Consider the following 23,308-nt stretch of genomic DNA (forward strand, 5'->3'; position numbering starts at 1 on the left):
GCAGTCCCCTTGCCACCCTCCTCCCCCAGGAGATAAGGAGGGTGTGAGGGAGGGAGGAACTACCAGCATGGAGGTCCTAAGGAGCTAGGGTGGTCATCTCCCAGGACAGCTGTCACTGTTTCCTGTTATCATTCACCCTACAACTACCAGAGGGTGGTTCCCCCTCTGTATGAACAGCCTCGTCTCTGCCTCTGTCATGTCTCTTGCAACCTTACTGACTGGCAAACTACCTTCTTGGGTACTTTACAATAAGCAGCCTAGGCTCTGCCTCCCATCTGTCAGTGGGCTTCACGGTTCTCCCTGGAGTTTGATTTCCAGATACCAATGTTTCTCACCTTCTGAGACTTTTATCCCTCCTTCCTTTCTTAGCTGATTAGAAACTTCCTGTGTGTAGAGGCTGTGCTGCTGTCCCTAGATTGAAACAAAGGTCGATAGATAATAAAAGTGGCTATCCGGTGATAAGGAGTTCAGCCACACAAGACCAGCTGGTGCTTTTCCTTCACAGATGAGAGTCAAGGGCCGAAGCCCTCACGTGCTCTCTATAATTAACTCTCATACATGTCACCAAGAGTGTGTTCATTCTATGTGGTTTGATCGAATCTTTCTGTATGTTACTCCCTGATGGAGCGTTAGAGTTCAGAATAACGTTCTGAAAAATCCCAGTTGTGCTGGCCTTGCAGCGGATCTGAGGGTCAAGGGAAGACTTTCATGGGGGTCAGAATCCCAAACGGCCCTTTTGAGGGAAGGAAAAGAGCCTTGCTCTTCTTCTTCTTTTTCTTTTAAAATGTCCATGTATTCCTAGAGTTCATCTTTGTGAATATTTTATTATGAAGAAAATATCAAGCACACATCAAAATTGAAATAATTTTATACTGAACATCACCCCTTATAGTCTTGAACATCCAGATCCTACCATTATGATTTGCTGTCCTTGTATCAAGTCTGCCCAGCTAGTCTCCCAGTCTCCCTTCCCATCTTCTTCTGCCTTCACAACCTGACCTTGGAATGGAGGGTTTGCCATTCGTCGTGGTCAGACACCCATTTGTCTCCTCCCTGAGTTAGATAAGTGCAACACCCTGGAGGGGGAGCTGTAAACATTTCTACAAATGCCATCATTACTCTGTCCCTTTCCTTCCAAGATCTAGCATCTTGTGGAAGAACAGTTGTTGGCTTGAGGTCCCAGAAGCTAGATATGACATTTTTCAACCCCGAGTCTGAGAGTACAATGGGAATGAGGAGATGGGGAAAGGACATGCCAAACCTCAAGAAAAGTGTTGCCCAAATAATGGTTCTCAGCAACATGGCTCAGACTTGGGGTTCTCCCATATGCTAATGACACCTGGCTTCAGACCACCTACCCTAGGGTATGAGGGAGTGTCCCTAATTCAGTGCCTCCCTGGTGAAGGAGTTCTCTGAACTTTCTCTTATCTCTGGAGTCTGCATAGCTTTCTATGAGTTCCCAATTTCATGGTGCTCTGACTAAAGGTTTACAGTAAAGTAATTTCCCCAAAGTTTAAAACATGAACAAATGAAGATTACTAAGATGATTTTAGATGTTCAGGATGGGGCCAATGACAGTGAATCACATAGTGAAGTTATTTCCTGTGCTGTAGTCTGTCAGCTGTTTGATGAATGCCAGGGGAAAGTCTCATGTTGGTGCCAGTATGCCCTTAATTCTGTCCAATGCTTCTCCAAAAACTTCTTTTTAAAGAAAGAATGAAGCCCTGGCTGGTGTAGCTCAGTGGACTGAACGCGGGCTGCGAACCAAATTGTTGCAGGTTCGATTCCCAGTCAGGGTACATGCCTGGGTTGCAGGCCATAACCCCCAGCAACCGCACATTAATGTTTCTCTTTCTCCCTCCCTTCCCTCTCTAAAATAAATAAATAAATAAATATATAATTTTAAAAAAATCTTTAAAAAGAAAGAAAGAAAGAATGAGTAGTCTCTGAGCCCAGAGTCTTTGCTGTGCAACAATAAGTTTCCAGAAAAAAATAGAAAATTAATGAATTGTTTCATTATTCATATGTTTATTTTTGCTGATGCTCATAAATTTAGGATCTCTTTTCTATTTACAGTGCAGATTTGAAATTTCTTTTTTAGATCAATTTATTTACATAAAAACATGAGTTGGTTGGGAGAGAAACATTGTCAATTAATAATAGTGAAGATGGCAGAAATTGGGATGGGGTACACAAATGCCTCACATTTGGAAAATAAGATAGTTGGATACATACCCATGCACAGAACGCCAATTCCTCCACACCCCACCTCTTTGCTCCCATTTTCTCCTGCCTTTTTTGAGCCCTCCATTGAGAATCCCTCCAGGCATATGCTTTTGAATGGGGGAAAGTGGGGAGAGGGCTGGTATCATGAGGCCATCTGCCCAGAGTTGGTGGGTGGTGAAAGCTCAGCTCTGGCCCCCAGGTCACCACGATGCCAGAATACCTCAGGAAACGCTTTGGTGGCAACAGGATCCCCATCATCCTGGCTGTGCTCTACCTGTTTATCTATATCTTCACCAAGATCTCGGTAAGGTGAGAAGGTTGGTGACAGCCCCCTGCTGGAGTGTCTCCATCCCATTCACTTTCTCCAGGCTTCAGGGAAGTTAGAAAAAGATGGGAGGGGTAGGGGGAAGGTAAGCAAGGGCAGAGGAAGTCAGAAGAAAGGGTGGAGAGAAGGACTCCTCACCCCCTCCTACCAAAGCTTCTTCGGCAACATCTCAGGATGGTGCAGGTCAGGCTGGGACTCCCAAGAGCCCTTGGATGGGACTTTGGTCTTCCTCCTGAGATAGGCAGTGATCAGCTATTAATCAGATGTGCTGATGGCCTATGAGCCTGCCCCACCCTGACCTTTGGATGGGCAGAGCTCCTGGAAAGTGACCAAGAGCAGAGCCTCCAGACATGCGCTGCTCAGCCAGGCCAGCTCACGTGGATGCTGTCATCTTATCCAGCTGGAGGTGGGAGAGCTGGTCCTATGTGAGGGGGTGAGAGGGGCAAAGGAGTCCCATTTGATCTAAACAGGAACTGGCTCTACACCTGGGGAAGCCTTCACAAGGGCAGTTACATCAGTGGAGGAGTTTAGAGAAAGGAATCAACATTGCAAAAAGATGGGCTAGAAACAGGAAAAGCTTGGAGACATGAATGAACATGACTTGTTAAGGAAACAGGGCTTGTTTTGGAGTGCCTGGAGGACTGGTAATAGGAAGTGGATAAAGGAAATGAGAGCAAGCAGCAGGTAAATCATTCCAGGCCTGGGATGCAACCCTAACTGATTTATTTAGACCACCATGGAGGGGCTAGAAAGCCACTGAAGAGCTTAACTGGGAAGAAGGAGGAGATTACCCTGATGGTATCCAATTAGGTGCACTGTGGAGAAGGGGGTGGAACAACACCAAGAGTAGAAATGGGAAGACCACTGAGGATGTTGTTGTATTAGCCCAGGGAAGAGGCCTCAAATGTAATTGCCCACAGGGCTCCAGTTTGAGACCCAGACTCTGGCATCAGATGGATGAGGAAACAACACTATCTGATTCTTCTGTTTTCCAGAGTCAGGGTGGGGCCTGAATCTAGGCTAGGGGAACCTGTGCTGCACATGTCCATCCATCCCCCAGCCATCCGCTCATCCATGTATGCATGTATGCATCCATCCCTCCATCTGTCCACTTCATGTTTCTATAGGTGGACATGTATGCGGGTGCCATCTTTATTCAGCAGTCTTTGAAATTGGATCTGTACCTGGCCATAGCTGGGCTGTTGGTCATCACAGCTGTATACACTGTTGCAGGTATGACTGAATGAGGGGTGATGCTGGGAGGGGTGGTGTTTAAGGACTGTGGGCCACCCATCTCTTCCTGACCCATCTTCTGGTGTTCCACTCTGTTGACCTCATTAAACTTCACTTCATTATCCCAAATAATATGATTTCTTTTGATTGCTGTCCTAATGAAGATAAGGCCTAATAAGGTAGAGGACTTAAAAATGAACTACAACTGTATCAAGCTGTTTTTCAAGACCTATTTATTGAGAACCTACCAAGTACTGAATATGTGTACTCACATGTACTAAACAAAATCAGGTCATAAACTACTAGAGCCTGAGGCTGGGCAGCCTCATCTGTCCCCCTCAGACTGGCATCCTAGAACAGTGACTGCCGGCATAGAGTACAGCCTTGACCAGTATCTGGTTTTGAATATACTCTCTCATCTTCTCTGTCTTTCATTGATACATATTCATATTCCAGACATCATGCTAGGAAAGAGAGTGAAGCAGTAAACAGACAGACAAAATCTTTGCCCCAAAGGAAAGAAAACCAATAAGCAATGTCAGAGTGTACTATTATAACCTAACAAGTGCTATGAAGGAAAATTCAGCAGCGTAAGATGGAGAGAAATGGGAGAAGGATGTTTTTTACATGGAACATTCAGTTAAGGTGATATTTGAGCCAGATTTAAGTGATTAAGGAAACATCCATGAGAAGTTTAGGGGAAGAGAATTCCAAGCAGAGGCAAAGACAAGTGTAAAGGCTCTGAGATGAGAACATGGTTTGCTTGTTGGAGGGACAACAAGGGGGGTTGATGTGGCTGAAGCTGAGCAAGCAGATGGTTCAGGCTGTGTCCTGCCCACCTGCAGGGGTGCACTTCACACAAACTGGGGTGAGAGTGACACCTCCCACCCCGGCACCATGCTGAGTAGGAGAAGCGGTGGAACAAAGGGCTGGCACCTGAGCCTAGAAGGACATAAATTGAGCTTGGGTTGATGTCATAGGCCATGGAACACCGCTGGGGGCTCCAAACAGAAAAGTGACCAAATCTAACAATCCAAAGGCCTCTGATACTGAAAGATCTTGGCTGATTATTTTTAGCACTAAGAGAAACTCTGTGCCTGGAGCCCAGAGGAAAGGAAGGGCCAGTCACAGCTGCCAATTTATCTTCATGTTTCCTTGTCTGGGGGTCTGTTCCCCCATTAGACTGTAAACTCTGTGAAGACAGGGAATGCGCTACTGTCCTGTTTGCCTCTGTATTTCACCACGTAGAACTTCGTGGGGGCACTCACCAGATGTTAGTGAATATCCAATAAAATACTGAATATAGTGTCTGGCACATGATAATGCTCCATAAATGTTAGTGTAGAAATGATGGTGGGTTTCAGTGGTACCAAATCTTCAGGATCTCACCACACTCGTGCAGATTAATTGCATGGGAGGACAGCAGAGAACTGGGGCTGGAAGGTAGGCCAGACTTTTCCCCACTTGGGACAAACTCCTGTTCCTATTAGCAAGGAAGGAGAGGCACAGAACACCACACCCATGGGCATGGCTTTTATGGCGCAGTGACCTTGCCCAGCAGCAAACATGTTTCTATTAGATGTGTCCCCACCCTTTGGGGAAGAAGTGGAGAAGGTGATATAGGGAAAAGACTAGAAAAATTGCTCTGTCCAGAATTATTACAAAGGTTTTTCTAGGTGGCAAAACCAACAACAATCCCCCGAGGCCAACCACCATGACCCTGTTCAGGAAGCGTATTAGGCCTCTGAAGCCCTCATATTCTTTTCCCAATGTTAAAAACAAAGGTATTCAGGGCCTGGGGACTGTGGCCTAAGCATCACTTTCTGTATCATTCAGAAATTACTGTGTAACAACCACTGACAAATTTAGGGACTTAAAACAACAATGATTCTTTGTTGCTCACAATTCACTTCACAGATCGTCTGCTGCTGGTGGTTCTGCTGGTCTCACCTGGTTCAGGTGAACTGTAGCCAGATGGCATCTGGCACAGATGTTGGGACAAGGTGGCCTCACTCTCCTGGCTAGTGGCTTGCTTGGGCTGTCATCTGGGCTTTCCCTCCATGCAGACCACCATCCTCCACTAGGCAGACTAGGTTTCTTAAGGAAGCATGGTGGACCTCAGGGCAACAGCAGAGCAAAAACAGAAGCTGAAGGCCCCCTTGAGGCCTCAGCTTGAAGCTGCACAATATCACATCCACCACGTTTTGTCCATCAGAGCAAGTCATTTGGCCAAGCCCATATTTGAGAGGTAGAGAAATCAACTTCACCTCAACATGGAAGGAGTAGCAAAGTCACACGGCAAAACAAGCATGCACAGGAGATATTGTGGCCATCTTTGCAGACAATTAACACTGAGCAATTTCCACAGTCAAGTCTTGACCTTTCAGATACCCTCTGTGGCCCAGAGTAAGTCCTCTCTGTCAGAGCACCTGACCCTCACATCAGTACTTATCCCTCCCTCCCCAGGTGGCCTGGCTGCTGTGATCTACACTGATGCCCTGCAGACTGTGATCATGCTTATAGGGGCGCTCACCCTGATGGGCTACAGTAAGTGGGTGTCCGGTCACTTGGGTGAATGGCAGCACCTCCTTCAAGCAGGGACATCTGTTCTCACCACTGGGATCAGCAAACCCTGCTGTCAAAAGCTTACTCCTGGGGCCTTGCTGCTTGAGGCATGGTTACTTCAGCAGAAGGAGAGCTGTGCTTATCACAAAAACTTGCTGTGTTTTTAAAGTCAAAATTAATAGCTCTTTCTGAATTAAGATGGATAAATGATTAAATACATAAATAAAAGGGATATATATGTATGTATTTTTTATCATTTTTCTCTTAGCCTTTCTGTATCATATTTAAAGCAGGTTTCTTGTAGATACCACATAGTTGTTTTTTAAATTTAATCTGATGACCTCTTTTTAATTTGTGTCTTTAGGTTAATTCCATTTATATCATTATTGATAGGATTAAATTAAAATCTACTATCTTGTCAGTTGCTTATTTGTTCCATTTGTACTCTGGTTCCATTTCTCTTCATTTATGGCTTATTTTAGTGCTGGCCCTAGGGTTTTCAATAATCATCTCAGTCTACCCTCAGACTTTATTGCACTGCTTCGTTACAGTGTTGTGGTTTCCGGGCCTCACGACAGTGCACTCCCAGACCCTCCCTCTCATGTTTTGTGCTGTTGTTGCCGCACACTTACTCATGTTATAAACCCCATTCAATGCTACAAGTTTTGCTTTAGACAGTCTACTATCTTCTAGAGTGATTTAAAGAAAAAGAAAAAAGTTTTACACACTGTAAATGAATATAAACCTTCATTCTAACTATTTCTGAATATCTTTATTTCTCATAATGTGGGGCTTGTGGTAATGGACCCTCCATTTTTGTTTGCCTGAAAACATCTCCATTTTTCCTTCATTTTTGAAAAATATTCTCGCTGGGTATAATGTTATAAGTTATTTTTATTTCCAAGCACTTTAAAGATGCCACTCTATTGTTTTGTGGCTTGCATAGCTTTGGAGTGGTCTGCTGTAATTCTTACCTCTATTCTTCTCAGCACAGCATGGGCTCCCCTCCCCTTTTGGCTGCCTTCATGACTTTTATTTTATTTTTGATATGCAGAAGTTTTCATGTGATAGGTCTAGATGGGAATATATGATTTTTCATATTTATCTTGTTTGGAATTCTCTAAGATTTTTGGAATTGATAATTTGGAGCCATCAAATAAGAAAAAACAAAACTCAAGGATTATGGTTTGGATTAAGAAAATTCAACTTTATATAATTTGTAAGTGGCACACATAAAACAAAGTATAGCATAAGGCAAAAAAAAACATTAAACAGAGGGAAAAGTCATTTTATTTTGAAAAATTGCAAATTTACAATGGAGATATAACCTTGTGTATTAAATGACATTGTGGCAAGATACACAGAGCAAAAGAAATAGAAAAAATTGACAGAAACCAAAACAGTATGAAAATACTTTAACACATAACAGTATAAGAAGCCAAAAGAGTAAAGTTTGGGGAGTTATAAATATTATAAGTGAATAATTATCCTCAGAACAGTAAATATATATTTTTCCAGCATCATAGAACCATCTATGAAAACTAACTATTGAAAAATAACCAATTTTTGCAAAAATACCTATGTAAACATTGTTCAGATTACATTATTTTGCCCATGTAAAAGAAAAATAAATAAATGAACTTATTAGAAAAAGTATACATTTTAAAAATCTAATTACTTAGAAATTTCAAAGCCATCTTCTAAATAGCACTTGCTTCAAAGAAGAAATAAAATTGCAATTACATACTATTTAGAAATAATGATGAGAATATTACATTTCACAGTCAATGATGAAATCAAAAACTGTAACCCTAGAAAAACAATTATATCCATGAATATGAAATCCCAATTTAGTGAGTTAGGAAAGAGAAAACTATAGGGTAAATTACTGCAATGTCTGTTCCTTTGAAAAGGACCATAAAATACAGTGGCAAATCAAGTCAAGGGAAAGAAAGAAAAACAGGGCAGTATAATTAGGAATGAGAAAACAAACTAAATGCACAGAGAAAAAGATTTTAGGAGGTAAGAATATAATATACAAAGCTTTATGCTAATAAATATGAAAACTCATTTGAAACCCATGTTTTCCTAGAAGAGCCTAAATTATTTTTTTAAAAAAAGTCTAATCCCCACCTGAGGATATGTGCATTGATTTTAGAGAGGAAGGGAGCAAAAGAAAGTGAGAGAAGCATTGATCAGTTGCCTCCCAAATGCACCCTGACTGAGGATGGAATCTTCAAGCTTTTGGTGCATGGGATGACAGTCCAGCCAGCTGAGCCACCCAGCCAGGAATAAATTACTAAATTTGACTTAAGAGAAAAAAGAAAGTCTTAATAGTCCAATAATGAAAGAAGAAATTATAACACTTCTTTAAAAAAAAACTCAAAAAGGCAACCAAGAAACATGAAACGCAATCCCATTAGAATCAGAGAAAGTGCTTTCTAGTATTAAATGCAGTGAAAATAAGATCCATAAGATTAAAAAAGAGACAAAGTTATTATCATTTGCAGATGACAGGACTCACAACCTAGGGGAAAAAAAGAGAACCTGAAAAACTGACCTAAAAAAGGAGTTTAGTAAGGTGGCTGAAATCAGATTAATAGTCAAAATCACTCACTTTCCTTTATGCTAACAGGACTTTGAATTCCATCGGTGCCCACTCACAGTGTGGGGTGTGGACAGGCAGCATCAGCATCCACTGGGAGCCTTCGAAAGGCAGCATTTCTGGCCCCACCCAGACCTGCCAGATTCAAGTCTGCATTTTATTGATTCCTGTGCACATTACAGTTTGTGAAGCTGTGCCTTCTCCATCCTCACCCACCCTGGGGTGATTTATTCTCAGCTTTCCTACTGGCTGTATATACTAGGTGAAGTGCCCGTGCTTTACATACTCAGATGGGTGGGTCCAATTATTGGCAAAAATTGTTTTGTGTTGATTATTGTCAATTATTGACACCCTACCACCACTACCACAAAATAATTTTTCAGAGAAATAAAGTATGGCAAAAACTTACCAGCACAGTAATTATTTTCCTAGTAGCTATTTCTACCCAAGTGGTAAAAACAACCTCGTGTCTTCTACACCAAAAAAAAAAAAAATCCAAAAAAGTCTTTCTAGAATATAATCTAGTGAGAACAACATTATTTTGGGGTAACACTGAACCTTTCAATTAATGAAAAAAAGCAGATTCCAAATGACAGTACTTTATTATTTTTTAGAGTAGCTCACCTTTGGGCCAGATACTGTGTATTTCATGTGCAACATCTCACTGAGCCCCAGCTCCAGCCCTGTGAGGCTGGTGTGACATTATACTCACTAGCAGATGAGGAAACTCAGCCTCAGAGATGGGAAGCCACTTGCTCCAAGTCACAAAATACATGTGCCACTCTTGCGATATCATGAGTTGAGAGATGCTGAGAAGCTCAGGATGAAAGAATGCCTCCTTAAGGCAAGGGTTTTTTTAACGCAGGGTCTGTGGGCAGAATTCAGGGCATTTGTAAACCCTGAATGGAGAAAAAAACACCTCTATTTTCATAAATCTGTCACTGAAATTTAGCATTTTCCAATTATAAATGTAGGCAATAAACCATGGAATTATTAGCTGTATATGTGACTTTGATACCCAAGGATGCTGCAGATGTTTTTATCCAGATATTCTTACAGTTATTGCTGATGCATTGAAATCCTGTTCATGTTCAAGGCTACTTTGAAATGAAATTTGTTGTTAGATCTGCTAGATTTTACTACTTAATGGGCAAAGAAATTAATTACTAGGTCACAGTAGTTTTTATATTTTCATGATTGTCTTCAATATATTTGGTTTTCATTAAAATTCTACACATTTTGTGTTATGTATTTAGCAATCTTATTCTGAGAAACATTCCATACTCACTACCAAAGGCATTAAAAAAAGTGGCTAAGAACATTTAAGGCACTAACTCTCCTTAGTAACTACACTCTGAGTAGGGTTTCATGGTCTCCAATAATCCCATCACTGCTGGAGAGCCACCTGAGCTCCTGGCACATTCGGGCTTTCTCTGATGTCTAGGTTTTGCTGCTGTTGGAGGGCTGGAAGGCCTGACGGAGAAGTATTTCTTGGCCCTGGCCACTAACCGTACTGAAAACAGCAGCTGTGGGCTTCCCCGAGAAGACGCCTTCCACATCTTCCGAGACCCGCTGACATCTGACCTCCCGTGGCCCGGGATCCTACTTGGAATGTCCATCCCATCTCTCTGGTACTGGTGCACAGATCAGGTATGAGAAGGGCAGCTGGCTGCACTACCTCCCTCCAGGACACTCTTGGGAAAGTTTAGAGATGTTCTCTCTCCTGCTATTCTCTCATTTGCCTTGCTCCCCTCTACCCCCATCCTCCATAATGCCTTCCTCTCTACTGTTCTACACACTATCTTACTTCTTGCTTGGCTCATACAATTGCAAAGCTTAATCCAGCCTGCTGAATGTCTGGGAAGATCCAGTAAGCAGAAGAGACAAGACGTTCTAAACAGGTTAAAACTACTTATTGGACAACCCTGGCTGGTGTGGCTCACTGGAGTGAACCAAAAGGGTCACTTGTTTGATTCCCAGTCAGGGCACATGCTTGGGTTGCAAGACAGGTCCTCAGTAGGGGGGTGCATGAGAGGCAAGCACATATTGCTGTGCACATATTGCACATATTACTCTCCTCTCTCTTCCTTACCCTTTCTAAAAATAAATAAATAAAATCTTTTACAAAAAAAAAAAAAGAAACTACTGACTGGACAAATGTTCATTGGACATTGTCTATGTACCAGGCACTCAAAAATCTTAAGTAAACAAATCAGACAGGGCTCAAGGGAAATCCTGGAGCTCACCTTCCTCCAGTTGGGATAGACAGACATAAATAAATAAATTATGTGCAATGTAAGAGGTGAGTGGAGATAGGCCTGGGAGTGACCTTTGGGCACAAAGTTCCAGGAGGAGAGCAAGGGCCCCATGTGACTGTGGAGGAAAGGGCGTGTGCAGTGGAGGGAACCGCCAGAGCACAGGCCACAGGCACATGTGTAGCTGGTGTGAAAAAAATGATACGAGAAAAGAAGAAAACACAACAGTGTGTACAATAAGCCCTGTTTTGTTAAAAGAAAGAGAATAAACTCAATATATTGCATTTACTTGTATACACATAAAGAAACTGGTTGGATGTGTCTAAAACAGAAAAGAGCAGATATTTGTGGGCAGAGGTACCAGGTTGGTGGGAACCATATCACTGCCCACCTGTTTATTTTCTAGGTTTCAAATCCAGTGACTGTATCACCAGTTGAAATGCTTTTTGTTTTCTGTTACATTAACAGTCAGGTCTGTGTAGCAGTTTAGATACCAAATTGCATAGTTAGAACTGATGAGAGTTTAACTAAAGGAGACAGTGCCAAGAATGAAGCCCAGGCCCCCCTCCCCCAGGCCGGATCGCCTCCACCTGAAGAGTTACATCCCATGGTGTACCATGGCAGTGATGATGCAATACTCAGACACTGCCCCTTTAAGAGGCAGACCCCCTTTTCCTCCTTAGAAATCTCAGGTGGGAGAGCCCTTGGAGACAGTACAGGTCTGAGTTAACAGCATGGGCTTTACGATGAACAGACCTAGAATCCAGTTCAGGTGGCATAATACTGGGACACGATTTAACACTTCTGAGTCTCTGCTTCCTGTTCCATGGGGTTACTAATGGTTACAAAAGAGGGGAGAATGAAGAATTTGGTCATAGTGCTTTTGTTGCAGAGACATTTAATAAACAAACCATTAAAAACATTTACATTTTACTACAGTTCATGTTACTGCTCTTGACACAGTTCACCAGCTTACATTGATAAATCTGTATAAACGTTTACTTGAGATTCCTCGAACTCTCATGAGCTGGCATGCCAGTGTGTGCCCCCGAAGTCCACCTCCAGTCCACCCTGTTTTGTTCAAAGATCTGGAGACTTGGTCCAAGGGGCTCCACCTCCTTCCAAATGCCAGGCAGGGCAAGAGAGTGCAGACACCCATGCCCCCACGAGCCCTGTGACTATGGTCTTGACTGCACAAGTGTTGTTGTCGAGCAGGATTCTGTAGACTCCAAATACTGCGGTTCTCTGTGTGTGCTGCCCTGGGATGTGCACATCTCTGCCAGAGCTGTACAAGGCTCATTTTAGGACAGAAGAAAGGCAAGGTGGCATTCATTGTTCACCAATTTCGAGCTCATTCCAGATCCTCCTGGGCAGAGATGGAAGGTAAATAACAATTGCTAAGATTAATGACACTCAAACATTTACTGATGCTGTGTCACTTGCCTGTCACTGATCTAACCATTTTGTATGTATGAAAGCAATTCATTTTCTGAATATTGCTATGAGCCTGGAGAGTTGTTGTGCAGGGAGACACCCTCCTCTCAGGGTTTGTGGGTGTTTAAGAGGAGGCGCAACTGTCTTGAAACTTACCCAGCTGTCTCTTGAATTCATATCTGGAGGTTGTACTCCTGCAACATTTAAACAAGTATGATTTGTGCTTGTAAGGTATACTTGGTTGCAACTGACAGGAAAAAGTCAAACTTAAATTAGCTCAGGAAAAGGGTGGGGATTTATTAGCTCATGGAATACAAACTATAGGAAGGTGAATGATCCTTCAGAAACTTCTAGAGCTTATTCTTGTTTCCCTCACCTATTTTTCTCATCTATTGACTTCATTGTCTCCACTGCAGACCAACAGCAAAGAGGCTGACAATCCCTAAATCCTAAATCCAAAACTCCAGTGCCTGGGCTCTGATTGGCCCAGCTTGGGTCAGGTGCTGACCCCTGCATCAGGCAACTGTGCCCAAGAGGATACAGCAGCCATGTGGAGAGGTGGTGGACACTCTGGGAAGACTGCCCCATTGGTGGCCACTATAAAACAAAAGGGAAGAATTCCAACTTTGTCCTGCTCACCACAGCATCACCATGACAACAATACATTTTACTCCTTGTCCACAGTTCACTGAACCAGCTAAGAAAGCTGCTGGTGACCCCCAAGGCCTCCATAACTTCTTCAGATGCTTCAAGACCCAAAGCTTAAGGAAACAGTAGAGAAGTTCTGAGCTCAGGTAGATTTGATCCGAAAACTGGAGGAGGCCTTGTGGGGGCCAGTCTTCTAGGCAGAAAACACTCTGTGACAAGTCATTCCCTTTGTGGAGATGAATTTTGGCAAGACCTAGCTTCACCCCACCCAAAAGAGAGTTTTTGAGGAGGCATCAGGATAAGATGTACACATACTATGCACAGTAACCACAAGCCCAGACAGCCCAATCCTTTGGCAGCATTACCTCAGACCCTCTCTCTGTCTCTCTCTTAACTCCTCACTCCTACTGGACTTGAGTGGCTACTTTTCTCTTCTGTCCTCCTTCCTGTTCTTGCTTTCTCTGTCTTGGTCCTTTTAAGAGCCCCTCCACTACCAGGTCAAAATTCATTCATGAAAACCAGCCACAGACAATTACACCTGCCCAGTATTGCCCCAAGACCAGCTTCTTGCTTGCATTATTGGTCCGGTGTTGCCTGTTTCCACATTCCTGGACTGTGGCCATGTGGTTCTCTGATCTAATTTTGAAAATCTAATTTTAACTCTCTTCTATTTTGGTCACCTATTTGAACTTCTTTCTCTGGCTTCATCCAAAAACAGCAGTGACAATAACAATAATCACTAGTGCTCTTTTTGCATATGAACTGCTAGGCACTTCAGAACAAGCACTATTATGACCCCCATTCGGCAGATGAGAAGACTGAGGGCTGAGGAGTTGAAGGACTTATCTGAGCTTACAAAGACCTGATAGAGGAGGATCCATACTTAAGTCTGTCTACACTTTTAACCACTCTATTGCTTTGCTTCAACTCACCAACTGGGTGTTCTCTTGATTCTGGGGTTTATACAGAACCTTGTGTGAGAGAGAGCCAACTACCAGCTGCCCATCTGTGCAGAAGCCACTGCCTGACCACCAAGCCCACCACCATCACCTCTCCCTGACAGACCGCCCCCAGCCTTCCCACCTCAGTAAGGGGAAATCTGCATCTGGGTGTTGCAGGAAGAGCAAGATGCACGCTAGACACCATGCTGGGTGAGGACTGGGCTCACTATGACCCTCCTCCCATGTTATGTATCATGCTTTTATTCCTCTCAGTTAATCTGTTTTTTCAACTGAGATGTTTGTTACCGATAAAGTGCTACTTGACCACTATTCCGTTTAGGGTTTGAAAGTTACAAAAAACAAACTCCTAATCTGGGTGACCAAACTGAGACTGGGCTCTTCTGAGTTCTGGCTGGCTGAATGGGTGTGTCTCGTGGGCATGGGCACCTGCCCTTGAAACCTGTTCACAGAGCTCAGTTTGTGTCACTGTCACTGTAGTTGGACCTTAGCAAAAGTTGCAGGTTTCATATTGAACTTGACATTGATTCTGGTGTCTTCTGGCAACTGTGTGAGGAGGGACCAGGCCCATGGCTTCTGAGAAAGAAATGCCCTCAAACACAATGTTTTCTCCTGAATGGAGAAATGTGTACTATGGAGCCTAAGATTATTGGGGGTGTGGTATAGAGATGGGGGAAAATCTTACCCCTCAACAGTCTTCCCATTAATGATTCTTTGCTGATTTAATGAGAATTTCTAGTCATCCATAGGACGGAAAAATAGTTTAAGCCTATGTTTGCTTTAACTTACTTGACTGCAGTTGGGCAGAGGTGAATAATAACAAAATTTATTGGGTAGTTACTATTTATTGGACTCTATTCTAAATGTTCTAAGTGGTTTGACTTCATTTAATTGTCAAAACAGTCCTAATATCTCCACCCCCCCCCCCATTTTATAGATCAGGAAACCAAGGCAAGGAGAGGTAAATTTTTTTTGCCCAAGACCGCACAGCAAAGGAGTTGGGAAGTAGGACTGGTTTCCAGAGTTGGCACAGCTGGATTGAGGGGCTCTAACTGTGCTATGAGAAACTGTTTCTCTTTCTCTCCAATTCCTCCTTTTCTTCCTCTGAGATGACTTCAGCCTCAGAAGGCTTTCCTGATTCAACGGCAGAGATGCAGCCGCGCTCTAAGCTACTCTCTCGGTTAGCCATTCCAGTGGAGGCTGCAGGGGGTGGGGTGCCTCTTTCCTTTGTCTCTTTTAGGGGAAATTTCCATGTAGGGCTGTAACTGGCCTGCAATGGGTACATACTTTTTCTCAACCAATCACAGTAGCCAAAGAAGTGGATTAATTCTATGGAGAACTCTAATTGAACAGGTTCAACCACAGAATAAAGGAAAGGGATTGAGAATAGGAAAGAAATGCTTCCTGTGAGAGAAGCCAGGAAACCAAGTTCCAAGTTCACTGTGCCTACCTAGAAGCTATGCACGCTTTGTGTGCCTTAAGAGAAAGCCATCTCAGCTTCCCATCACTCCACTGTTTTCCAGGTTATTGTTCAGCGGAGTCTGGCTGCCAAAAACCTGTCCCATGCCAAAGGAGGCTCTCTGATGGCTGCATACCTGAAGGTGCTGCCCCTTTTCATGATGGTGTTCCCTGGAATGATTAGCCGTGTTCTCTTTCCAGGTGAGAAAAGAGTTGGGGAGAGAGGTCATGTGTCTGTGAGTCTCAGACCCAGAAATGCTAGAAACATGTTACTCACTGCTCTAAGGGAATGTGACTGAAGCCTCTTCTAGTGATTCACCTGAGTGGTATCTATCCAGGCATCGACTGGCTCTATACCATTTCCCACCACTGGTCCAATGGGAACGTGCTCTAGATGTCCCAGGCCAAGTGCAGTGGAAACCCACCTGGGGCCTTGCCTTAACTATATTTTTTGAAGCCACAAAGTAGGCTAAAATTTGTGGTCTCAGATGTCAGTTTCCTGAAGCCTCACGCTTTAGTGTTTTAGCCCTGTGGTTTGGTAACTTAGGCCTAATGGAACTGTTTTGGGGCTAGTTTTCTTAACAAAAATAAGAGATATTAAAGCATTTGGAGTATTTGCCTTAGCTATTTTTTTTTTTTGTAATGTGGTACAGGGATGGGGTTTGCCCTGTGGGGATTAAGCAGCACTAGGGGTGGGGGTTCTTATGGGGGGTTACTGGAATGTCAGGAAGTAGTAACCTATACAGAAAAAAGCTCCCTCCCTCATGCCTTATCCTACAATGTCACACAGAGGTAAAGAAAGGATAGGGTGACGCAGTTAGTTGGATAGTCCAGATGTTTTGTCAAAATTCTTATGGTCCTGTATAATTCAGGACCATAAGAATTAGGAGGGGAGAGTTGGGGAAGGGAAGCAGGGAGCTGTCTGTGGTGCTAGACTTTGGGCATGTGCTCCCCCCACCCAGACAGGATGAAGAACCCAGAGAGTCACTGGTCCTGTTTCCAGAGAAGGGGCACCACCTTGGAAAACCCCAGATGGGAGTAAGAACTGGTTTCTGGGTTTTGTGGTGACTTGAAGGAAAATATACAGCTCTTGGGCAGGCTTGAGATAGGAACAGAGACCACGGCTTCAAACGGCCAACATCATTGTTCTAGCGCCAGTCCCTGCCTGAGAAGTTTGGCAGCAGAATGTGGTGGTTATGAATACATACTCTGACCTGAACTCCCTGAGTCTGGGTCTTGGCTCTGCCCTTTACAAGCGGTGTGACCTTGAATAAGTCACTTAATCTTTCTTGACCTCTGCTTCCTCATTTGTAAAATGGGGAAAATACTTGCTAAGGCTTAAAGCAGTTCCTGGCACATGGAAAGCACTACATAAGATTCATTCTTATTATTTTATACTTGTATTATTTCCTTTATTCCTCAAAATGACCGTATGAGGTTAGCATTATTATTGTTATTTTCATTTACAGATGAGGAAACTCAAGCTCAGAAAAATTCATTCACTCATTTATTTATTCATCCATGTATCCAACAACTGTTTTGAGAGCCAGTTTTAGAAGGCCTTATTTTAGAAAGCCCTGGGGATTCATAAGAGGACAAGACATACAGTATCCCAGCTGCTGTGGGTCTTTCATTCTAGTGGTAGAGACAGAAAAGAAAGTAAATAGATAAATAAGATATTCCTTGATTGTGCTAAGTCAACACTGTGAGGAAAATTCCTAGGGCGATGTCACGGGGGTTCTGGGCAGGGACCCCTTCTGAAAGAGGCCACAGGGATGGTTTGAAAGTATGTTTGAGAATGACACCAACCAGATTAATGATGGATTAGATATGAGATTAAGGGGGAAAAGAGGACTCTATCACTTCTAGATTAAGTAACTTGTGGGCAGTTACGTGGCTATCATGGATGAGCCAGGGTTTAAGTCCAGATGTGTCTGCCTCCAAAACCGACTCTAAATCATGCCACTGTCTCTCTCAGAAAATCACATTTTAAGCTTTGGCCCAACACTCTTGACAGTCAGCCAATCGACAATGTTTTATTATTAAATGAAACATAAGGTCATATTCTACACTTCTAAGGACTTTGTAATGGAATGAATGAGTCCAGTAGCCATAAAAAAGTAATGTAAAATAGATATCAAAGCACTCCTGTATATGATAAAACCAATAAGTGCAAAAGGAGTTAAAAGAGTAGAGTAAGAAGGGTACTTCTCGAAGTGTGGTCCCCAGCTGCAGCAGTGACAGCTTGGGACCTGTTAGAAATGCAAATTTTGCCCTGGCTGGTGTGGCTCAGTGGATTGACTGTGAAGGAAAGGGTCACCAGTTCGATTCCCAGTCAGGGCATATGCCTGGGTTGTGGGCCAGGTCTTCCATTGGGGGCACGTAAGAGGCAACCACACATTGATGTTTCTCTCTCTTTCTCCCTCTCTTCCCCTCTCTCTAAAAATAAACAAATTAATTAATTAATTTTAAAAAGAAGAAATGCAAATTTTCAGGCCTCAAAGCACTACTGAATCCGAATCCATGGGGTGAGCCCAGCAACCTGTTTTTTTTTTATGGGGGGGGGTATTTTTTTACTTTTAGAGAGGGGAAGGGAGGGAGAAAGAGGGAGAGAAACAGTGTGTGAGAGAGACAGTGATCAGTTGCCTCTCACATGCCCCCAACTGGGGACCTGGCCCACAACCCAGGCATGTGCCCTGACTGGAGATCAAACCAGTGACCTTTCGGTTCACAGGCCAACACTCAATCCACTGAGCCTCACTTGCCAGGGCCCAGGAATCTGTTTTAGCAAGCCCCTCAGAAGATTAAGAAGCCTTGGCCTAAAGCACCAGACTTGGGGAAAAGCCAGTATACCTTCCCATTGCCACTTCTCTACATCTTGGCTCCACCAGCTCCCCACTGATTGTTCAAGTAGTTCTGGAACTGCCTAAAAGGATGCTCCAACCCTCAGCTCTCATGAGCCTGGATAACACCCTCTTCCACTTAGTCCACCTGAGAAATGGCACACACTTTTAAAGAAACTAGTGGAAATTAAAAGAGAAGCAAAAGTCTAGAGATGTACCTATTTACAAAGCCACCTGAGCTTTGTAATAAACTAAGAATCTGAGATCTGTCCATGACACTTACTGGCTGTATGATTTGGGGGAGCTATCTAACCTTTTTGTGCCTCAGTTTACTTGTCTTTAAAAGATGTGTAACAATATCTTCCTCAACAAGTGGTGAAGATTACATGAGAAGGTGTGTGTACAGTGTTTATCTGTAGCCTTGAGTCATAGTGAATGTTGGCATTTTGAAGGAGGAGGTTTGTGCTATGTTTGCATTTGATACTATTAGAGGCTTCCTACATTTCAAGCATCAGAGGCCCTGACAAGGGAATCCACTCCATACATGAAATAGTTGATTAATTAATGCAGGAGAGGTGAGCAGATACTGGCTTCATTTATAACTTAGTTGAGCCAACTAATGTCCCTATGACGAACATATTTCTTAGACTGAACAGTTTTCTGCCTCAAACATGGTTGAAGGTTGTATTCCTAAAAGGTTAAACAAAAACTTTGCAGTTAATTAGATACCACAAGGAGATTCTTGCTTCTTCTCAGTGTACCTTGAAAAGAGGAGCTTTTGGACAAGAGGCTGAGCCCACAGATTTTAATGTAAATATGACCTTTGCCCCACCTGGGAGGCTTCTTACCATGTTGTGGCCATGAGAATGTAACTGTTTCCTATTTTTTTCCTAAACTTTCTCAGAAGAGTCATAAACAGTCAAGAACTTTGACCTCTTAAAAGCATTTTCTCACCCTGGCCAGGTGGGTCAGTTCATTGGAATATTATCATGTGCACCAAAATGTTGAGGGTTTGATTCCCGGTCAGGGCACATACCTAGGTTGCAGGTTGACTCCCCACCCGGGGTGCATACAGAAGGGAATGGATCAATGTTTCACATCAATTCTCCTCTCCCTCTCTCTCTTCCATCTTCTCTAAAATCCTGAGGTGAGGGTTTTTTTTAAAGTATTTTTTTCAACAAGATTGATTCTCCTTAATTCTTCTCATCAAATGTCATTTTTAGTTTGCAGTTTTAATTTTGTCTAAGGCTGGACCAGAGTTTTGGCATCTACTTTTATTCCATAGTAATTGCTATCAGTATTATTAATCATGGCCTCAGAACCCATTTCTTCTCCCATTGAGGGATGTTAGGGGAGGGGAGGGTCCCAATCTTGAGAAGACACAATAAGAAAGTGGAGGAGTTTTACAAAGACCGGCTGGCCGTTGGGCTTCCCAATGGATGAAAGGCTATTTCCTGAGGCTATTTCCTTTTCTTAGGTATTATATTCCATTAAATGAGAAAACAAAGCTACAATATTGGATTTTTAAATTGTGGTGTACTTCAAATCTTAGCATCTGTTAAATTAACAGTTTTCATACAGATAAAAAATAGGGACTAAATATACAACCTCACCTGGAGATGCTGTTAAACATCTGCATTCAAGGCCACTTGTGAACTTGAGGCCCCAACTACATGGTCGCCATGATGCTACAATTGCATGAGAACCAAGGAGGAGATGGGTGTGAGCAGTGAAGGGCTCCATGCCCACTCCTAAACTAAAGTAGTTCCCATCTACCACAGAAGGTGGTCAGGAAAGCAGTGTCACCTGTCAGAATGAGAAAGAAGGACCGAAGACTTTGGATTGAGCAGAAAGAGGGTCTGGGAGCTATTTAAGGGAGTTATTCTACCTGGCAAGAGACGTGAGAAGTAATAAGTGGTCCAGTGGGGTGAAGGGTGCTGGCTAGGCATTGAGATGGTGGTGAGGAACGTCAGCTCAGATGTGAGGAGCTGAGGAAGACAGAAGGTGATAAGAAAGCCTTCCTTCAGAGGCAGGTGCCAAGCCACTGAGACAACACGGAGAGTCTGAAGGTCCTGGTAGCCAGGATTAGGCCGTGGATGGGGTAACTGCCAGCCCATTAAAGATGGAAGAGTGTTCAGTCCCTTGGCCTTCCTTCTCTGATAAATTGGATCGGAAGTCAGAAGACCTGTGTTTCAGTTCTGACTTTGCTGGGTGATTATAATCAGGTCCCTTCCCATCAAAAGCTAATCTCTGTCTTCCCAAAAGACTGCCTGTGCTTACATGCTTGGGATGTGTTCATCATGCTAACAGGTAAAGATGCAGAGCAAGAGGTACCAGGAAGCCTAGATGGATTTACATGGGAAGATCAGAATGCTGTTCAGGAAAGACAAGAACCAAAATGCGGAAAGAGGAGAGAGTTCAGAACCAGCATGGTTGGGTTTTTATGCGTCTAAAGTGGGGAATGGCTGTTGAGAAGAAAATGGGAAATGAGAGATTTAAAACATGTTTGCCATGTGTTGAGTGCTGGCATCCTCCTTTGCAGCTCTGTGTCCCTGTTTGGGTGTCAGAGAGATGGAGCCTGAGATGGGACCTGTGTTCAGACTGGCTGCTGGGGGCCTCAGCTTTACCTGAGTTACAGTATTGCTGTAGTTACAGCTACAGTAATAGCTGGCTTGTATTCAGCACTTCTTATGTGTCAGAGTCTGTGCTAAGTGTTTATATACATCATCTTAGTCTATCCTCACTACAATCTTATGTTATTGTCCAAATTTTACAGATATACAGAGCCTGAAGTTCAGAAAGGTAGGGTAAGAGGGTCATGGTTTGTAAAGTTTAGGCTCCTTTTTATTTCACTGAGCCATAAGCTATCTTGACACTGGCCAGGGTCAGGCCACATTTGGGCTTGGCCTGGGGCCCTGAGGGTATGTGAGCTCACCTCTGGCCCTTGTCTTCTCCACAGATCAAGTGGCCTGTGCAGATCCAGAGATCTGCCAGAAAGTCTGTGGCAATCCCTCTGGTTGCTCTGACATCGCATATCCCAAACTTGTGCTGGAGCTCCTGCCCACAGGTAATGTCCCCTCAGCCCCTGCAGCACCTAGGGGGGAAGAACTGGCTGGGCTCTAATCTGAGGGAGGGACAGGATGAGTGGGTGGTGGGATGGAATGCACTCTGGGACTGAGGAACTGAGCTCCAGAGCCAGGGCCCCCAAATGAAGCTCAGGCCCTCGCTGTGCAGGGGGTTCTGCCCAGCCCCCCTACCCAGTCCTTCCTTGGGGCTCCCCTAAGATCTGATTCTTCAGAGTTGAACCTCCTGGGGTCAGCTGACTATGGGCCTGGGGTCATTGAGTCATGAGTGAAGGCAGGGGCTGTGAGCAGAAAAAGCCTGAGGCCCACAGACCTCCCTTCTGCCCCCAGGGCTCCGTGGGCTCATGATTGCTGTTATGGTGGCGGCGCTCATGTCCTCCCTCACCTCCATCTTTAATAGTGCCAGCACCATCTTCACCATGGACCTCTGGAATCATGTCCGGCCTCGGGCATCTGAGAAGGAGCTCATGATTGTGGGCAGGTAAGGTCTTCTTGAGTAGGGCTGGGCCAGGATGGGAAATGTCCAGGTACCCAGAAGCAGAGAGCCAAGCTCAACCAGGGGCAAAGTCCACCAAAAAACTCACCCAGGTTCAGCCTCCTCTGATGGTGAACATGAGGTACATTAGGACCCCATGTGTAAGTCATTCATTCATTCAAGAGATGTTCCATGAGCAACTACTATGTGCCCGATACTGGACATAAAGCAATGAAAAGAAATAACTCAGTTCTGTATTCATGGAGCTATAGAAAGATAAATAACCAGGCAACTATACTGGCTGCCTGATTATTTAGCATACAACAAGATGCTATGACTGGGGAGTCAGGAGACCTAGGGTTCAGAGGAGGAGTCCCCAACCTGGACTGGGACCTGAGGGGTGAATAGGAGTAGCCAGGGAAAAGGAAGGAGGGTATCCTGGTTTTTTTGGGGGGGAAAGTTTCTCTACCAAAACTTCTGCAAGTCCTGAAGTCTAACAGGGGAATATGAAAAAAACACAAATGAGTGGCATGTAAATTTTATGTAAAATACTTGTAAATAAACACCTTGGGGCTCTGCCCCATAGGAAGGTACACCCTGAGAGCAGTCTCAGCCTTGGGCTAGGGAAAGAGTTCTTGGGTATGATACCACAAGCATAGCCATAACAGAAAAAAAAAAAGATAAATTAGCCATCATTAAGAAAATGAGGAGACAAGCCATAGATGGGGAGAAAAATATTTATAAACCATATATCTGACAAAAGGAGCTGTAATACAGAATAATCTACAAAACAAGATTGTAATCTGGAAAACTACAGTGAGACACCACCAAACACCCACTAGAATGACTATAATCAAAAAGACAGACAAGGAGGTGGGGAAATTGGAACTCAGGCCTTGCAGGTCGGAAGGTAAAATGGTTCAGCTATTCAAAAACAGATTGGCAGTTTCTTAAACAGTTACACATACACTTACCATGCAACCTAGCAGTTGCAATCCTAGAAATGAAAATATATGTTTGTACCAAGACTTGTACACAGATATTCACAGCAGCATTTTTTACAACAGTCAAAAAATAGAAACAATCCAAACATCCTTCATCAAGTGAAGGGTATGGAATGACATGCCCATTTAATGGAATACTTGTTAACAATAAAGAGGAATTAAATACTGATACATGATGCATGGATGAACCTCAAA

The 23,308-nt window shown here is 43.6% G+C and overlaps 1 protein-coding gene across 3 annotated transcripts in view; it reads left to right on the forward strand.

Moving 5' to 3' along the window:
- The window catches only part of SLC5A11 (solute carrier family 5 member 11), a 56,362-nt gene that overhangs the window by 29,981 nt on the left and 3,073 nt on the right, over positions 1 to 23,308 (forward strand). For 2 of the 3 annotated variants that reach the window (XM_045849005.1, XM_045849004.1), the window contains 7 exons: positions 2,426 to 2,530; positions 3,679 to 3,784; positions 6,251 to 6,331; positions 10,399 to 10,604; positions 15,774 to 15,909; positions 21,511 to 21,618; positions 21,965 to 22,115. In XM_045849005.1, coding sequence (XP_045704961.1) covers positions 2,426 to 2,530; positions 3,679 to 3,784; positions 6,251 to 6,331; positions 10,399 to 10,604; positions 15,774 to 15,909; positions 21,511 to 21,618; positions 21,965 to 22,115 — 893 coding nt within the window. The remainder of the gene's footprint in view (positions 1 to 2,425; positions 2,531 to 3,678; positions 3,785 to 6,250; positions 6,332 to 10,398; positions 10,605 to 15,773; positions 15,910 to 21,510; positions 21,619 to 21,964; positions 22,116 to 23,308) is intronic. The other variant, XM_045849006.1, reaches the window with a different exon arrangement.

This window comes from Phyllostomus hastatus, unplaced genomic scaffold, assembly GCF_019186645.2.
Source record: "Phyllostomus hastatus isolate PE091 unplaced genomic scaffold, TTU_PhHast_1.1 phas_contig_64, whole genome shotgun sequence".
Lineage (NCBI taxonomy): Eukaryota > Metazoa > Chordata > Mammalia > Chiroptera > Phyllostomidae > Phyllostomus > Phyllostomus hastatus.